Genomic DNA, 14381 nt, shown 5'->3' on the forward strand with positions numbered 1-14381 from the left:
TGTATCATGGCCTGTTTTCTACTGATCACAGCTTGTAGCTTCGTCCAGGTCAAAGTGTTAAATTGAACTTGTGCTTCTAATTTCACTTTTTATGTGACATACATTTGTGTGTATAGAACTTTTAACTGCCCACTCGCCCCGAACTGTTTTGCTCACCCATTTCAATTTAACCCATTCCTCCACTGTCTTGTGCATCTCTATCTCGTATTTTTTCTCAATGGCCCTGACATGGAATGTCTCAAGGTAAAGATATTTCCTATAGATTTGACAATTCACAAATAATTCGGCTGTATGCATTCTCCCACATACTTCAGTCCACGATTTTCTGTTTTTATTCCTGCCATTACATTTTTGAAACATACTCATTTTAATTGATTAACTCAGCAATCACTTCCTAGATTCACTCAGGAAGCCTGATACTTGAACAAATTGCCCAACACCTCATGGGAAGAAAACGCAGGAAACGCTTGTGTTGCCATTACCAGTTTTTCTTTATTAGTTATTATGAGTTTAATTGTAATTCTAGAATTCTAATACTAATGGGATTGTTTGAGTTCTAGATTATGTTTGGTAAATAGGCTTTATCTTGATTTAACCTTAATAATTAATTAACATGCTTACTTAATTATTTAAGGATTAAACTTGAAAAAGTTTAAGTTGAACATTTAGTTTGATTTCCCCTGACCCAGCTGGATCTTGTGACTTTGACCAAGGTGAGTGGTGATGGTTTTGGAGAGCAGCTTGAGAATAAGATTTCTACTCATTAGAACAGCAAAAGTTAAGGGTGATTTAATAAAGATCTCCCAGATTGGAAAGTGTTATGCTGAAATATTGAGTATCCTGTCTGTTCCACTGCCTGGCTGAATGGATAAGGGGATGTCATTCGAGACAGTGCCAGTCCTGATCTGACTATGGAGAGACAGTAATCCATATTAAATACGGATCCTCTCAGATTATTCAGATGCTGGACTTTTTTTTTACTCATTCCCCGTTTTGTAGAGGCTGAGTCCTACTTCTGTCTGGTGTCCTCCCTGAGGACATCTGACTTCAGGACTTTCTGTGTGGGGATCTGTTGTTAAGGACTTGTGGGATGGCACTTTATTGTCAGCTGTTTCCTGCATTAAAATACAATTATTGTTTCCTTTTGTTAATAATTTGCGCAGTCCTTACTGTCAGGAACTTGCATTAGGTTTTCTTTGTAATGCATTCCTGTTTGATGACACCTTTGTATTTTTTTTCTTGCGTTTTCTTCCCTTGAGGTGTTGGGCAATTTGCCCAAGTGTCAGGCTTCCTGAGTGAACCTAGGAAGGGAATGCTGAGTTAATTAATTAAAATGAGTGTGTTTCAAAAATGTAATGGTAGGAATAAAAACAGAAAATTGTGGAAATGCTTAGCAGGTCAGGCAGCATATCTGTTCTGAGTTGGTGGGGTTTTGTTTTTAATCAAGTTGAAACTTTATTTCTCTCCAGGGATGTTGCCTGTCCGGCTGAACCATCTTCTGCTTCTCTTTCAGATCTTTAGGATAAATTGCAGTAAATTACAAATGATTAGCCAGCAGACTTTTTTTAATGTAGTACAGTAATTTATAGTTACACATATTTATGAAAATATAGTAAAATGTGCCATAAAAGTCACCATAATTAATCCAGCAGAATTTTTTAAAAATTATAAAAAATAAATAATGCATGCAAATTCGAGACATAATTTTCATTTTTTGTTCCAGCCATGGCTCCTTGAGTGGCTATGGGATGCTGCCTTACTCCACAGCTGCCAAAGCTGTCCCTGAGGCCACAACAGCAAAGGGGAAGCACATTGAAGCATATTACACATTGCACTCAGACATCAGAAATGGAGAAATCTGCATCTCCAGGCTGGGATTTGGTGTGCTGAAAAACAAGGCCAGTTAGGCCGCATCAATGAAAGCTACTAACCAGGAACAATCTTGAGTTAGTGGAGTGTCATCCTTAATTGCATTTTGGCAAGCAAAACATGGAACGACAGTACAAAGAAGGAGGTTCAGTACTTAAGGAGTACTGGAAAAGAGGAACTTGCGAATGTTAATATAGATCACTGAAAGTGGCAAGACAGATGGAGAGCAGTTAATCAGTCATTTCGTATTCTGGACTTTTTTAATAGGAGTTATGTTGAAATTAATCAAGACATTTGTTAGACCTCAGATTTGTGTTCAGTTCTGGATGTCGTACAATTGAAAGGATGTGACCTCATTGGAGAGAATGCAGAAGAGATTTTCAAAAATGGTTCCAGGGGATGTAAAACTTAGTGATGAGGATAGCCCGGAGAGGTTGGAACTGTTTTTTTGGACAGCAGTAGGCTAGTAGGAGATCTGATAAAAGTTTCAAAATCATGAGGAATAGAATATATAGGAAACACTGTTTCCACTCAAAAAGGGTCAAGGATGAGAGGATCCGTATTTAAAGTAATTTGCAAATATAGCCAGTGTAAAGTGAGAAACACCCTTTTTGTACAATGAGTGGATCAGTTCTGGAATGCACTGCCTGGTAGTGTGGTGGAGTCAGGCTTAATTGGTGCATTCGAAGGAGCATTGTTTCTATGTAAGCGACCGTCCAACATGCAAGGGTTCGGGGAAAAGGTAGGCAAGTAGCACTGAGTGATTATGTTAGTCAGAGAGCCAGTGCACACATTATGGACTAAATGGCTTCCTTCTGCGAAATGATGATTATCAGATTAATATGAGCATTGCAATTAACTCAATCCTCTTCTATCCCCACGCGCAATTGGGTTCACTTTCCAGCTGACGTGCAGTGTCTGAAAAGCAATTATGACCAGGAACTTGGAGTTTGTCCCCTGCTCTCTATCGTGTCTCATTTATTCTGTTGGACTGCAGTTGTTGATGAGAATGAGATCTGATAATTCATCTAAAACTAGAAATTCTAAAGACCTAACCCTTGCTAGCCTATACACATCCTTGTCCATTTCATCAGGCAGGGCTTTCACCACCTTGGCCAGTAGAGCACTTAACCATATCAAACTATTTCCTATAGAAATTTTAATGTATTTCTTTACAATTGCTGAAGTGGATTTATTGCCTGGTATAGATCTTACCGGATTGAGGGGGTAATGCTGTTAAAATCCTATACCTCTGTTGTAAAAACACTGGAACATTGTTGTACATTAAGATAATATGCTAAGAACTGTTACTGCTACAGTGTTGATTTCCTGCTATGTGGAATGAGGCAGTTTATTATTCTGAGCACAATGTCCAGTGACAGTGACCCCCAGGTTGGTATGTACTTCACAAACATTAACCTGTTTTACAGGAGAGTTGCTTCAAAGCTTTTGACTAGACAGGTTGCAGTCTTCCTCTTGGATTTTGTTTCAATTTGTTTAAATACTCATTTATTTTCCCACTCAGGAGGAAGTACTGGCACCACCCCCTGACAATGATGATGTTATCAATGACTTTGACATTGAGGAAGACGTTATAGAAGTAGAAAACAGGTATTCCATTTTTGTTCACTTGCATGGGCAGTGGTTCCAACCATCATCTTGAAACATTTAAGATTCTGACAGGGCTTAACAGGGTCCACACTGAGGGGTTGTTTCTGCTGACTGGAGTATTTCAAACATGGGGCATGAGTATAGGATAAGGGATTGCTCGTTTAGAGATCAAGTGAAGGTTGTTAACAATAATATGCTATAAATCTTTGTAATTTTCTACTCCAGAGAGTTATTGATGCTCTATCATTGACTAGATTTATGTATACCGCTGAGGATGGGAAGATATAAAGTTTTTGTTTATGCTTATTGGTCCGTTTATTTGTAAACAGTCTGCCTCGAGAACTATTGGACACATTTCAACAAGGTTTGGTGCATGGTATTGCCCAAGGTAGAACTAATTAGTTTTTTTTGGCAAATATGCAGGTTTAGATCTTTGAATTTTTTTTTGAAGGATGCTTTAACATTGGAACATAAGCCAAAGTAACTTTTTTTTTTAGAATTTTGTGGTTTGTTATTTTGTTTTAGAACATTGCATGTTGTCTTGACTGCTGTAGTGGAATTTGGCACAGTTGTAAAAATGTGAGCAGAGGTTTCAGAGCAGCTTATGGAATGTGGATCAGCTTGAACTCTCTCCCAGGTCAAAGCTTTTATTAAAAATATACCTTTATTCAGCTATCTAGTTATAGACTATTAGTAATGTTAAACTAACAAAGCATGGTGAAGTAATATGCTGTGTTGAACATCCTCTTCACTTTTTAAGACTGGAATAAACAGATTTTTAGTGTCTAAGTGAACTGAATGATATAGTGAATTTGCATGTGGAAAATGCAAGTCAGACAGCATCTGAGGAGCAGGAAAGGTAACTTTCCCTGCAACTGCGAGAGCTGCAATACCTGACCTTACACCTCACGTCCGAGCAAGGCTTCAAATAATCCTTCCAGAGCCAGTGGACCTGCACATCATCCAACCTGATCTATTGCATCCATTGCTCCTGATGTGGTCTCCTATATATCGGGGAGACCAAATGCAGATACGGGGACCAGTTTGTGGAGCTTCTGCACTCTGCACGCATCAACCAACCCAATCGTCCGGTTGTCATCCATTTTGATTACCCCTCCCACTACCTCGGCGATATCTTCATCCTTGGCTGCCTCCACTATCAGAGTGAGGCCAAATGTAAACTTGGAGGAACAGCACCTTATATTTCACCTGGGTGAGCTTACAGCCCAGTGGTCTCAATATTCATTTTAACAGCTTCAAAATCCCTCCATCCACAGCCTTATCCATGCCCAACCCCTTCTCCCTGCTTCTCACCTCTCTGACCTGTTGTGCTTTTCCAGCTTTACATCTTTTGACTGTTGCTTCCAGCATCTGCTGTCCTTACTGTCTCCAAGTGTGGAAAATGCATTTGAAACCAAGATAAACTATGATTGTATTGACTGGCAGAGTAAGTTTAAAGGCCAAATGGACGACTCTCATCTCTTGTCTTTATTTACCTCTGTTTATATTGACATCCTGGTAGTTTACTAGTCAAATTGTGTGTCGCACATGCTACCTTAAAATTTGCCTTAAGTCAACTCAAGAAGAAAACAGAATATGTGTTACTCTTTGCTTGTTGCTTTTCCAGTTCTCTTGTGATTTCTCCAAGTTTACTTTGCATGGAGTGGCAGTGGTTTCTTTGCACTGTGAGCCTGTGTCTGTTCAGATCTGCATTAAGGATGACCAAACTTGTCCTAACATTCTGCTAAATTTGTATCCATGCGTGATTGGCAGCAAATAACCTGCTGCTCCATCCAGTTCCTTTGATGGGCGCGATATAAAAATCCCTTAGTGATGCTGTTTCTGTGGGTGATTATCTAACATGAAAGGCAGGATCTGGGAAGGGAGATGATGATGTGAGAGGATAAAAAATCCTATTCCACTTGGTAAATGTGATATAATTAATAGTGTATATTCCCAATGCAAATTTGGTTGCTGTGATCTATCTGTACATTCATGACCATTATGTCATCACAATGTATAATAATTGGTGTTTTTATTATGGTCGGCTTGGTAATTTTGAACCTGGGTTTATCTTACCTGCACAGAGATTTTACAAGCTTGCATTATTCAGAAGCAAAAGCTTCTCTGACCCATCGTGATATTTCTATATCTGTGGTAGCTTGAACTTCTAAATTGAAGATTTCTCTGTACTGTTGGAGGCAGGCAAGGCCAAAGTTACACATCCAGTGGACTTTTTAAGGAATGTATAGAAAATATGATAATTTTTAAAATTTCAATTCTGATAGAGTCCATGGCTTCAATCAGACAATGTGAATTCTTTATTATAAACTTATTGGCCATGCCCTATTGATTTTTTGCTAAATTAGCAATAATTATCTCTTTTAATCTAGGGAAGAGAACTTGGCCAAAATTGCACGCAGAGTAAAAGACTATAAAGTTGAAGTGCTAAATCAACCTCGGGAAGGGAAGAAGCTGCTAGTTTTAGATGTGGACTACACGTTGTTTGGTAAGTGCACTTCAAAACCGATGCATTGTCAGTAAATGAATTAGCTCGTCCTGCCCAGAAATGGAATTTAAAGTACATCTGATAATTTCAGTAGTGAGCCTTCTCTGCCTTTGAAGAAGCATGGCTTCCATGTTGATCTGTGAAACAATCGCTTATATTTTATAGTAACGTGTCATGTGTGAATTGTTCTGATGGACGACAAAGCTCATTTGTAACTTTGGAAAATTGTGTAACCTGTAGAGCAACATGTCTTACATTTTAATGAGGCAGCTTTTTCAGCATGTTTGTAAGGTTCTTTGCTCATTGAGTTTGATTTGAAGGGAGGTTTTTAGCATGCTCTTGCCTTCTGCAGTATTCTGCTGGATCAGATTAGGCTCCTTAAACACTTCTCTGAACCACGTGTTAACTTACCGGGTAGCTTTGCTTTTTGGAGCCTTTGCAACACTTGGCAGTGTGTGACGAACGTCTGTGATATAGGGTAGACTGCAGAATAGAAAGAACATCATCCCATAGCTCTGGGTTGGATTCAATCCCTGGTCCCAGAGCTGAATGCACTGTGGTACTGTTAATATCAAGTTTTGTTAGAAATATTTAGTGAATAGTATAAAGTTTCATTCCAGCTAACACCTGTGAACTTTAAAGTTAACAACAGAAATCTCAGTCAATTTACATAATTGTAGACACTGAGGGAGCACAAAATGTAAAAAACAAGGTGCAAAGCTGTATTTAAAGAAGAGCAGGTAAATTCTCTCTAATATCCTGGGTGAATAGTTATTGCTTAACCCATATTAACAAAACTATTGAAGGTTTCGAGCCACTGGTTGGGGGTATCGGGGCGATGGGGGCCGGTTCCGCGATCGATCAAGAAACATGAGCAATTCGGTCTGGTTCTGCAAGATTTTACACTTTATTATCATGGCCATGATAATAAAGTGTTCCGAGGAGAAAGCTGTTCACATGGCTTAAGACAAAGACATTTTTATATCTTTTTTTTTTTATAAAAGTATAACCATGGTTACAGAGCAAATTAAGACAATTCCCAATCAAATTTAATAAAATGACGTTGTTGACAGCCACTTAGCCCAATGATATTTCCTGGGACCCAACTTTGTTTTACACAAGCAAGCTTCTTTATCTTCCCTTTGCACCTGCAATTGCAAGGTCAGTTAGGATGGCTAGTAATGTCTTATCTAGTCTCGTTATTTCTATGTTGTAAAGGAAGTATTGTCTGCTAATCTTTGATTCAGTCCTGAGGAATGCAGCTTTTAGCAGGGTTAAAAGCCATTTTAAGCAAAATTGTCAATTTGCAGCCTAGAAGCCATTTTGTCATGTTACTTGCATTAAGAAACCATTTTGTTGTTGGTAAGAGCATGTATTAAATGGCTGCTCCTGACAACAGCCTGTATTCATATTTTAGATCCTCACAATTTGCTAGTTTATTCTGTCACAGTTTTTGGAAGTTTGCTGTGTATAAATTACCTGTAGCATTCCCCCCCCCCCCCCCCCCCCCCCCGATAACAGTTACAGTACATCAAAATGAAGCTGCCAATTGTGAAGTAGTTGATGCCCTGACGTTGTGAAAGGCATTATATAGGTACAAGCATTTTCTTAAATCCTAGTGCATCATGTAGCCTGCTGAATTTGTTTACTCTGATTTAAGATCATAGGTCGTGTGCTGAGAGTGGACTTGAGCTAATGAGGCCGTATCTTCATGAGTTCCTCACTTCTGCATATGAAGATTATGACATTGTTATATGGTGTAAGTATTGAGGCGATTGATCACTTAGTTTTCAAGTGGATATGCTCTACAGAAACAGCAGAAGAAAGAAATGTTTGGCAGATAGTGTATTGTCTGCTAAAATATACAGTACTTGATCACATTTCACCAAAACCTTGACTTCACTGCACACCTGAGAAGTAGTCAGATATCATGTCAGTACCATTTGACAATTCCACCCTTTCACTTTAAGGGAGATGAAGAAATTGATCACTTTTCAGTATTATGTAATCCTAAATTTTTAGCTGTGTATTTTGGCTTTTAAAAGTAGTTCACTTCTTTAAATAAAGGCTGGTTTCATTGGTAATTTAAAGCAATTTTTGTAATTTAGGTCTAGACAGCTCTAGGAAACTTTGCCACTTCTGAACCTGAGGTAAATGGCATTAACACTGTTATCCTGAGAAAATGGAAGCAGGCTTTCCTTTTGATCCATTGTTGTCTTCATGGCAATAGTGATCCCACATTGAAGTTACGATAGTGCAGAACCCCATGACAAATCTCATGAATTTCTATACTACCACATATAGTGTGATTTGCTTGTTTAAGTTCCAAAAAATAGTTTGAGATGATGAGAGTTGCTTTCTGAGCAAAGGATATCACTTGTTGCAACAAATCACTCACCTGTGTTATTGTACAAGGTTTCATAGTAAATTTCATAAATTGTTAGGTCAGTGACAGAGTAGCTGTTATCATTCAGTCTCATTCTGTTCAAGATTGTTATAAAAAGTAAAGACTCATGTAATTTCTCTAAATTTTATCCACAGCTGCTACCAGCATGAAGTGGATTGAAGTGAAAATGAAAGTAAGTTATGGCTCAGTGTGATTTTTGTTCCACTTCGCACCATGCCTAAAGGCAATGCTTTTTGCTGTTTTCTTTGTATCCGGTGAAAGTATAAAGCCCTCCTTGTGCCGATATAGTACAAGCTAGTGTCAATGGTAGGTATCTTCATTGTGCTGAAAGCGCTGCTTCTGTCTTAGTGCTGGTGTGTTGGCATGTTTTTCTCTTTCTCAGTTTCATGCAATCTTTTCAAGAAAACCTGGGGTATTTCATCGTTTCAGGCACTCACACCTGAGACAGATGACATTGCAAATGATATCCCATTATAGAAACTTTCAAAAGTTGATTGGGAGAGGCTATTCGCAGGTCAAGGGACACATAGCAGGTGGGGGGCCTTTAAAAATGAGATGCGAGTTTAGAGACAGTATGTTCCTGTTAGTGTGAAGACCAGGCTGATCGGTATAGGGAATGCTGGATGACTAGAGAAATTGAGGCTCTGGTCAAGAAAAAGAAAGGAGGCCTGTGACCAGTGGTGTGCTACAAGGATTGGTGCTGGGTCCACTGCTTTTCATCATTTATATAAATTATTTGGCTGTGAATAGAGGAGGTATGATTAGTAAGTTTGCAAATGACACCAAAATAGTTTGTGCAGTGGACAACAAGATTGTCTTAGAGTATAATGGGATCTTAATCAAATGGGCCAATTTGCCTACGAGTGGCGAATGGAGTTTAATTTAAATAAATGTGAGGGGTAGCGTTTTGGTAAGGCAAACCAGGGCTGGACTTATACAGTTAATGGTAGGGCCCTGGAGCATGTTGACAAACAAAGAGATCTAGGGCTCGGATGTATTGTTCCTTGAAAGTAGAGTTGCAGTTAGACAGTGTGGTGAAGAAGACTTTTGGCACCCTTACCTTTATTGGCCAGTGCATTGAGTACGTCATATTGCAGCTCTATGGACATTGGTGAGGCCCCTTTAGAATATTGTGTGCAGTTCTGTTCGCCCCTCTCTAGGAAGGATGTTAGTAAACTTGAAAGGGTGCAGAAAATATTTACAGGGGTGTTGGCAGGAATGGAGGGCTTGAGCTAAAGGGAGAGGCCGAATAGGCGGGGACATCTTCCCTGGAGCATTGGCGACAGAGAGGTGGCATTCTAGAGATTTATATAATGATGAGGGGTGTGGATAGGGTGAAATAGCCAAGGTCTTTTTTCCCTAGGGTAGGGCAATTCAAAAGAAGAGGACATAGGTAAGAGGAGATGGCAGAGATTTAAAAAGGTCTTGAGGGGTAGCATTTTTCGTACAGAGGTGCGTGTATGGAACGAGCTGCCAGAGGAATTGGTGGGGGGTGGGGACAATTATAGTTTTTAAAAGGCATCCGGATGGGTATATAAATGGGAAGGGTTTCGAGGGCGATGGACCCAATACTGGCAAATTAAACTAAGGTCAGATTGGAAATTGTTGTCGACGCCGATGAATTGGACTAAAGGGTTTATTTCCGTCCTGTTTGACTGTATGCTGTGCTGTTGATTCAGCCACTGTCATGGAATCCCTGTAGAAGTGTTTGGTGCTAAAAATGCAGATAGGTCCCATTAAGAGTCAACCAGAAGGTATCTTCTAATCCATCTGTTCAGAATGTGATTGCACACCTCTTGAACAGGTGAAACATGAACCTGGCCTCCTGGCTGAAAGAGAGGGACACTGCCACTACATCACAAGAGCCCTCTGGTAACCTGACACTGACACATCATAACACAACTGAAGAGGCTGATTTATGGAAAAAAAAACTGTTTTTTCCCCAGTGGGGACTGGCTTTTGGATAAGGAAAGGCTTCAGAAGAGAAATTTGCGACTGAGTGTTTTTGCTAACTGGAAGGTTTACCACAAAATTAATCTCCGAGTCTTTTGCTACCTAATTTAGCATGCGGGTATTGTTACTTTAAATAAAAGATGTTTTATGCACTAGGATAAAATTTGGCAGCAATGCAACAACTGAATATCTGCACACAGTTTGTGACTTGCACTTTCAATACCATTTTTTCACAATTACAGTAACATAATATTATTCTCATACTGGCTGGAACCTCTACAGTGTTGTTGTGGTTCTGTTCGCTGAGCTGGGAATTTGTGTTGCAGACATTTCGTCCCCTGTCTAGGTGACATCCTCAGTGCTTGGGAGCCTCCTGTGAAGCGCTTCTGTGATCTTTCCTCCGGCATTTGTAGTGGTTTGAATCTGCCGCTTCCGGTTGTCAGTTCCAGCTCTCCGCTGCGGTGGTCGGTATATTGGGTCCAGGTTGATGTGCTTATTGATTGAATCTGTGGATGAGTGCCATGCCTCTAGGAATTCCCTGGCTGTTCTCTGTTTGGCTTGTCCTATAATATAATATCTGACTCTGGGTCAGATATGTGGATGACACCTTTGTAATAATTAAAAACACAGAAATAGAGAACACACATCGGATCATCAACGCCACACTCACAGGAATCCGATTCACTAGAGAGGAAGAAAAGGACAACCAACTCCCATTCCTAGACGTGATGGGACAGAGAACACCGAACGGACAATTCACCACAAAGGTATACAAGAAAGCCACCCACACAGACCAAGTCCTAAACTACGAAAGCAACCACCCCAACACACGCAAAAGAAGCTGCATCAAGACACTATTCAAAAGAGCCACAACACACTGCAGTACACCAGAACTGCAAAAAGAGGAAGAAGAACACCTATACAATGTATTCGCCAAAAACAGATACTCCCGCAATTTCATCAACAGATGCCTAAGGGAAAGACAACGGAACGAGGACATGCCGCAACCCAAAGGACTAGCCACACTACCATACATCAAGAGCATTTCCGAACTTACAGCCAGACTACTGCGACCACTAGGACACATAACAGCACACAAACCAACAGCTACTCTCAGACAACAACTCACCAGAACAAAGGACCCAATATCCAGCATGAGCAAAACCAATGTAGTGTACAAAATCCCATGCAAGGACTGCACAAAACACTACATAGGAAGACAGCGAACAATTCGCATCCATGAACACCAACTAGCCACGAAACGACACAACTAGCTATCCCTAGTAGCCACACACACAGATGATAAGCAACATGAATTAGACTGAGACAACACTACTATTATAGGACAAGCCAAACAGAGAACAGCCAGGGAATTCCTAGAGGCATGGCACTCATCCACAGATTCGATCAATAAGCACATCGACCTGGACCCAATATACCGACCACTGCAGCGGACAGCTGGAACTGACAACCGGAAGCGGCAGATTCAAACCACTACAAATGCCAGAGGAAAGGTCACAGAAGCGCTTCACAGGAGGCTCCCAAGCACTGAGGATGTCACCTAGACAGGGGATGAAACGCCTGCAACACAAATTCCCAGCTCGGCGAACAGAACCACAACAACGAGCACCCGAGCTACAAATCTTCTCGCAGACTTTGAATCTTCTGCAGTATTTGGTTAGGGTAGTTTGTTCATACAAGGGGAAAGTGAGGACTGCAGATACTGGAGATCAGAGTCAAAAAGTGTGTTGCTGGAAAAGTATAACCAGTCGGTCAGACAGTATCCGACGAGCAAGAGAGTCAGCATCGGGTTGAAGTGCCTATGCTGGAAACGACGACTGTCCTGCTCCTCGGATGTTGCCTGACTGGCTGTGCTTTTCCAGCACCACACTTCTGACTCTAGATTATTCATACAGGCTAGTGATGCAGAAAGGCACAGTTACAGCATACTTTGGGCAGGCTTTGTAATTGCCCCTTCCCTCAAAAGGCTCTGGCAGCTGCATTCCAAAAAACATGCAAGGAGCCACACAATTGCTTCCAGCAATGTTGTTCCCACTCAATGTAATATATACTGTTTAAAAGTGGGGCGGGGGGTGTGCTGTGGGGTCGTGTTTAGATCTTGTGCTGGGTACTGGTTGTCACCATCTCAGATAATGGAATGCACTGACTTAGCCTCTTCTAATAACAGGTCATAATCCTACAAGTGCTCTGTATAAACTTGCTATTTTTCTGCTACTTCATTAATCTAAAGTCTCAGCTTGTTTTAGCACGTTTCACTGAGGAAAATTGATCTACAAGCATTATTGGGTACACATTTAAATTAGGATGACATGGAATAACTTGTGAGCTTGAAGATGTTTTTCTTTTAATTTTTGTTGATGGAATGATGTGCTGTCCTGAGCTGAAATACTTCTTTACCTTTAAATGGACTGTCATAGGCAATAACCACATAATAGAACATTGCTGAGAGTCAATGGACACCTATTTTCCTCACATTTTCAGAAGAAGACAAGTATACCCATTTGAAATCGGAAAGCCAGGTGCTGTCATAAAGGTTATAACCAGATTTAATAAAATGAAAGACAAAAAGCAAATCAGGTTAGGTTTTGAAAAAAACATGGAGGAGGCAAACTTTCCTGGAAGATTGAATTGAATTAGCTTTATTGTTGCATATACTCAGAGTACAGTGAAAAGTTTACAGTCACTACATTACAGCACCACCTTAGGTACAAAGGTGCCAGAGCAGATTCTTAAGATCAAATTCTTAGGAACAAAAAACATTAGAAAAGTAAAGAAATAAATAGTCTGAGGTTATTTGATAATTGTGTTAGAGTAGGAGAACACTGAATCAGCCTGAAATCTAATAGCTGGTGGGTGGGGCAAACATTATCATTCTATTAAAATCATTGTTATTTCCACTGTTGGCAATGATTGTTTCTTAGATTCTCAGAAGTTCTGGAGATCAATTGTTATTTGCCTCTTTTTACTCATGATTGAACTCCCTTTGTTTATAATTCATTGGGAGGAAGTGTCATTTAATATCCCTGTTGATGAATCTTTAATATATGGTTATTGCAAGACTATTTGTGCCTGCCACTTTGTTACTGGTAAGACACTGCTATAATCTGAAAATTTATATTACTGATCTAAATATTAAGCATCATCTGATGCTGGGTCCAACTGTTGTGTACCATGTTACCTTGACTGAAAAGTTGATAGGAAGAAGCAAGTTCTTGAAACCAGAAAGGCAACAGGTCAGACTTGAACTTTAGCTATATTGAAGAGTATAACCATGTCACAACAAAGTGAAAAGGGATGATCTGGCTTCCCTGATTTAATCGTGTGGGTTGGCCATAGTGAATATTTTTAATTATTTTTCATATGCCTCTACATCACACTTCAACCATTGTCACTGGTTTAGAATTGAGAGCTAATTGTAAGGTTTTCTTGAGTGAAATAAGAGGAATTTTATTACTCACTAACCTCAAGCTAATAAACTATGATATCAAACACACACACACACAAAGATGAAGTTTAAAATGGAGAATGTCTAGTGTAATTAGAATATAAAAAATATGCAGTTTAAAAATTCCTTGGAATCCTTGAATTATTAGAGTTGAACCTGATACCATGACTGTTTAGTTGATGTCTTGTATTCTCAGTAGTAGTGAAATTTATAAGACTGTTTAGTTCCCAGTTCGCCAAATTGTTTTATCACTGATGCTGACTTTTGTGCTGATGAGAAGGAAGCAGTGGTGTGAGTGTGTTCCCATCTTTGCTGTTTTCATTTTCTTTCTCTCTGCCTGATCTGCCAAACAGCTACTGAAATATGGTTCATTGTGTATTCCCAAGTTTAGCTTCATTGTCTTTCCAGACTGGATAGTTGCAGGCAACTCTTTCATGTTCAATATGTGCAACTTCTCATATAAGTGTAAATCTATAGAGGACACAAGAGTTACTAACTCAGTTGACTAGTTCCAGTGGTTTTAGGTGATACGGTAATTTCACTTCAGATAATTTTGGTTACTCCAC

At 39.7% G+C, this 14381-nt stretch overlaps 1 protein-coding gene across 2 annotated transcripts in view; it reads left to right on the forward strand.

The window, feature by feature from the left end:
- ublcp1 (ubiquitin-like domain containing CTD phosphatase 1) overlaps positions 1–14381 on the forward strand; it is a 46949-nt gene that overhangs the window by 17713 nt on the left and 14855 nt on the right. For both annotated transcript variants that reach the window (XM_043703986.2, XM_087995472.1), the window contains exons 4-7: positions 3395–3480; positions 5874–5989; positions 7650–7748; positions 8531–8568. In XM_043703986.2, the coding sequence (XP_043559921.1) occupies positions 3395–3480; positions 5874–5989; positions 7650–7748; positions 8531–8568 (339 nt within the window). The remainder of the gene's footprint in view (positions 1–3394; positions 3481–5873; positions 5990–7649; positions 7749–8530; positions 8569–14381) is intronic.

This window comes from Chiloscyllium plagiosum, unplaced genomic scaffold, assembly GCF_037043375.1.
Source record: "Chiloscyllium plagiosum isolate Xiang-an unplaced genomic scaffold, Cpla_swu_hap1 HiC_scaffold_16, whole genome shotgun sequence".
NCBI lineage: Eukaryota > Metazoa > Chordata > Chondrichthyes > Orectolobiformes > Hemiscylliidae > Chiloscyllium > Chiloscyllium plagiosum.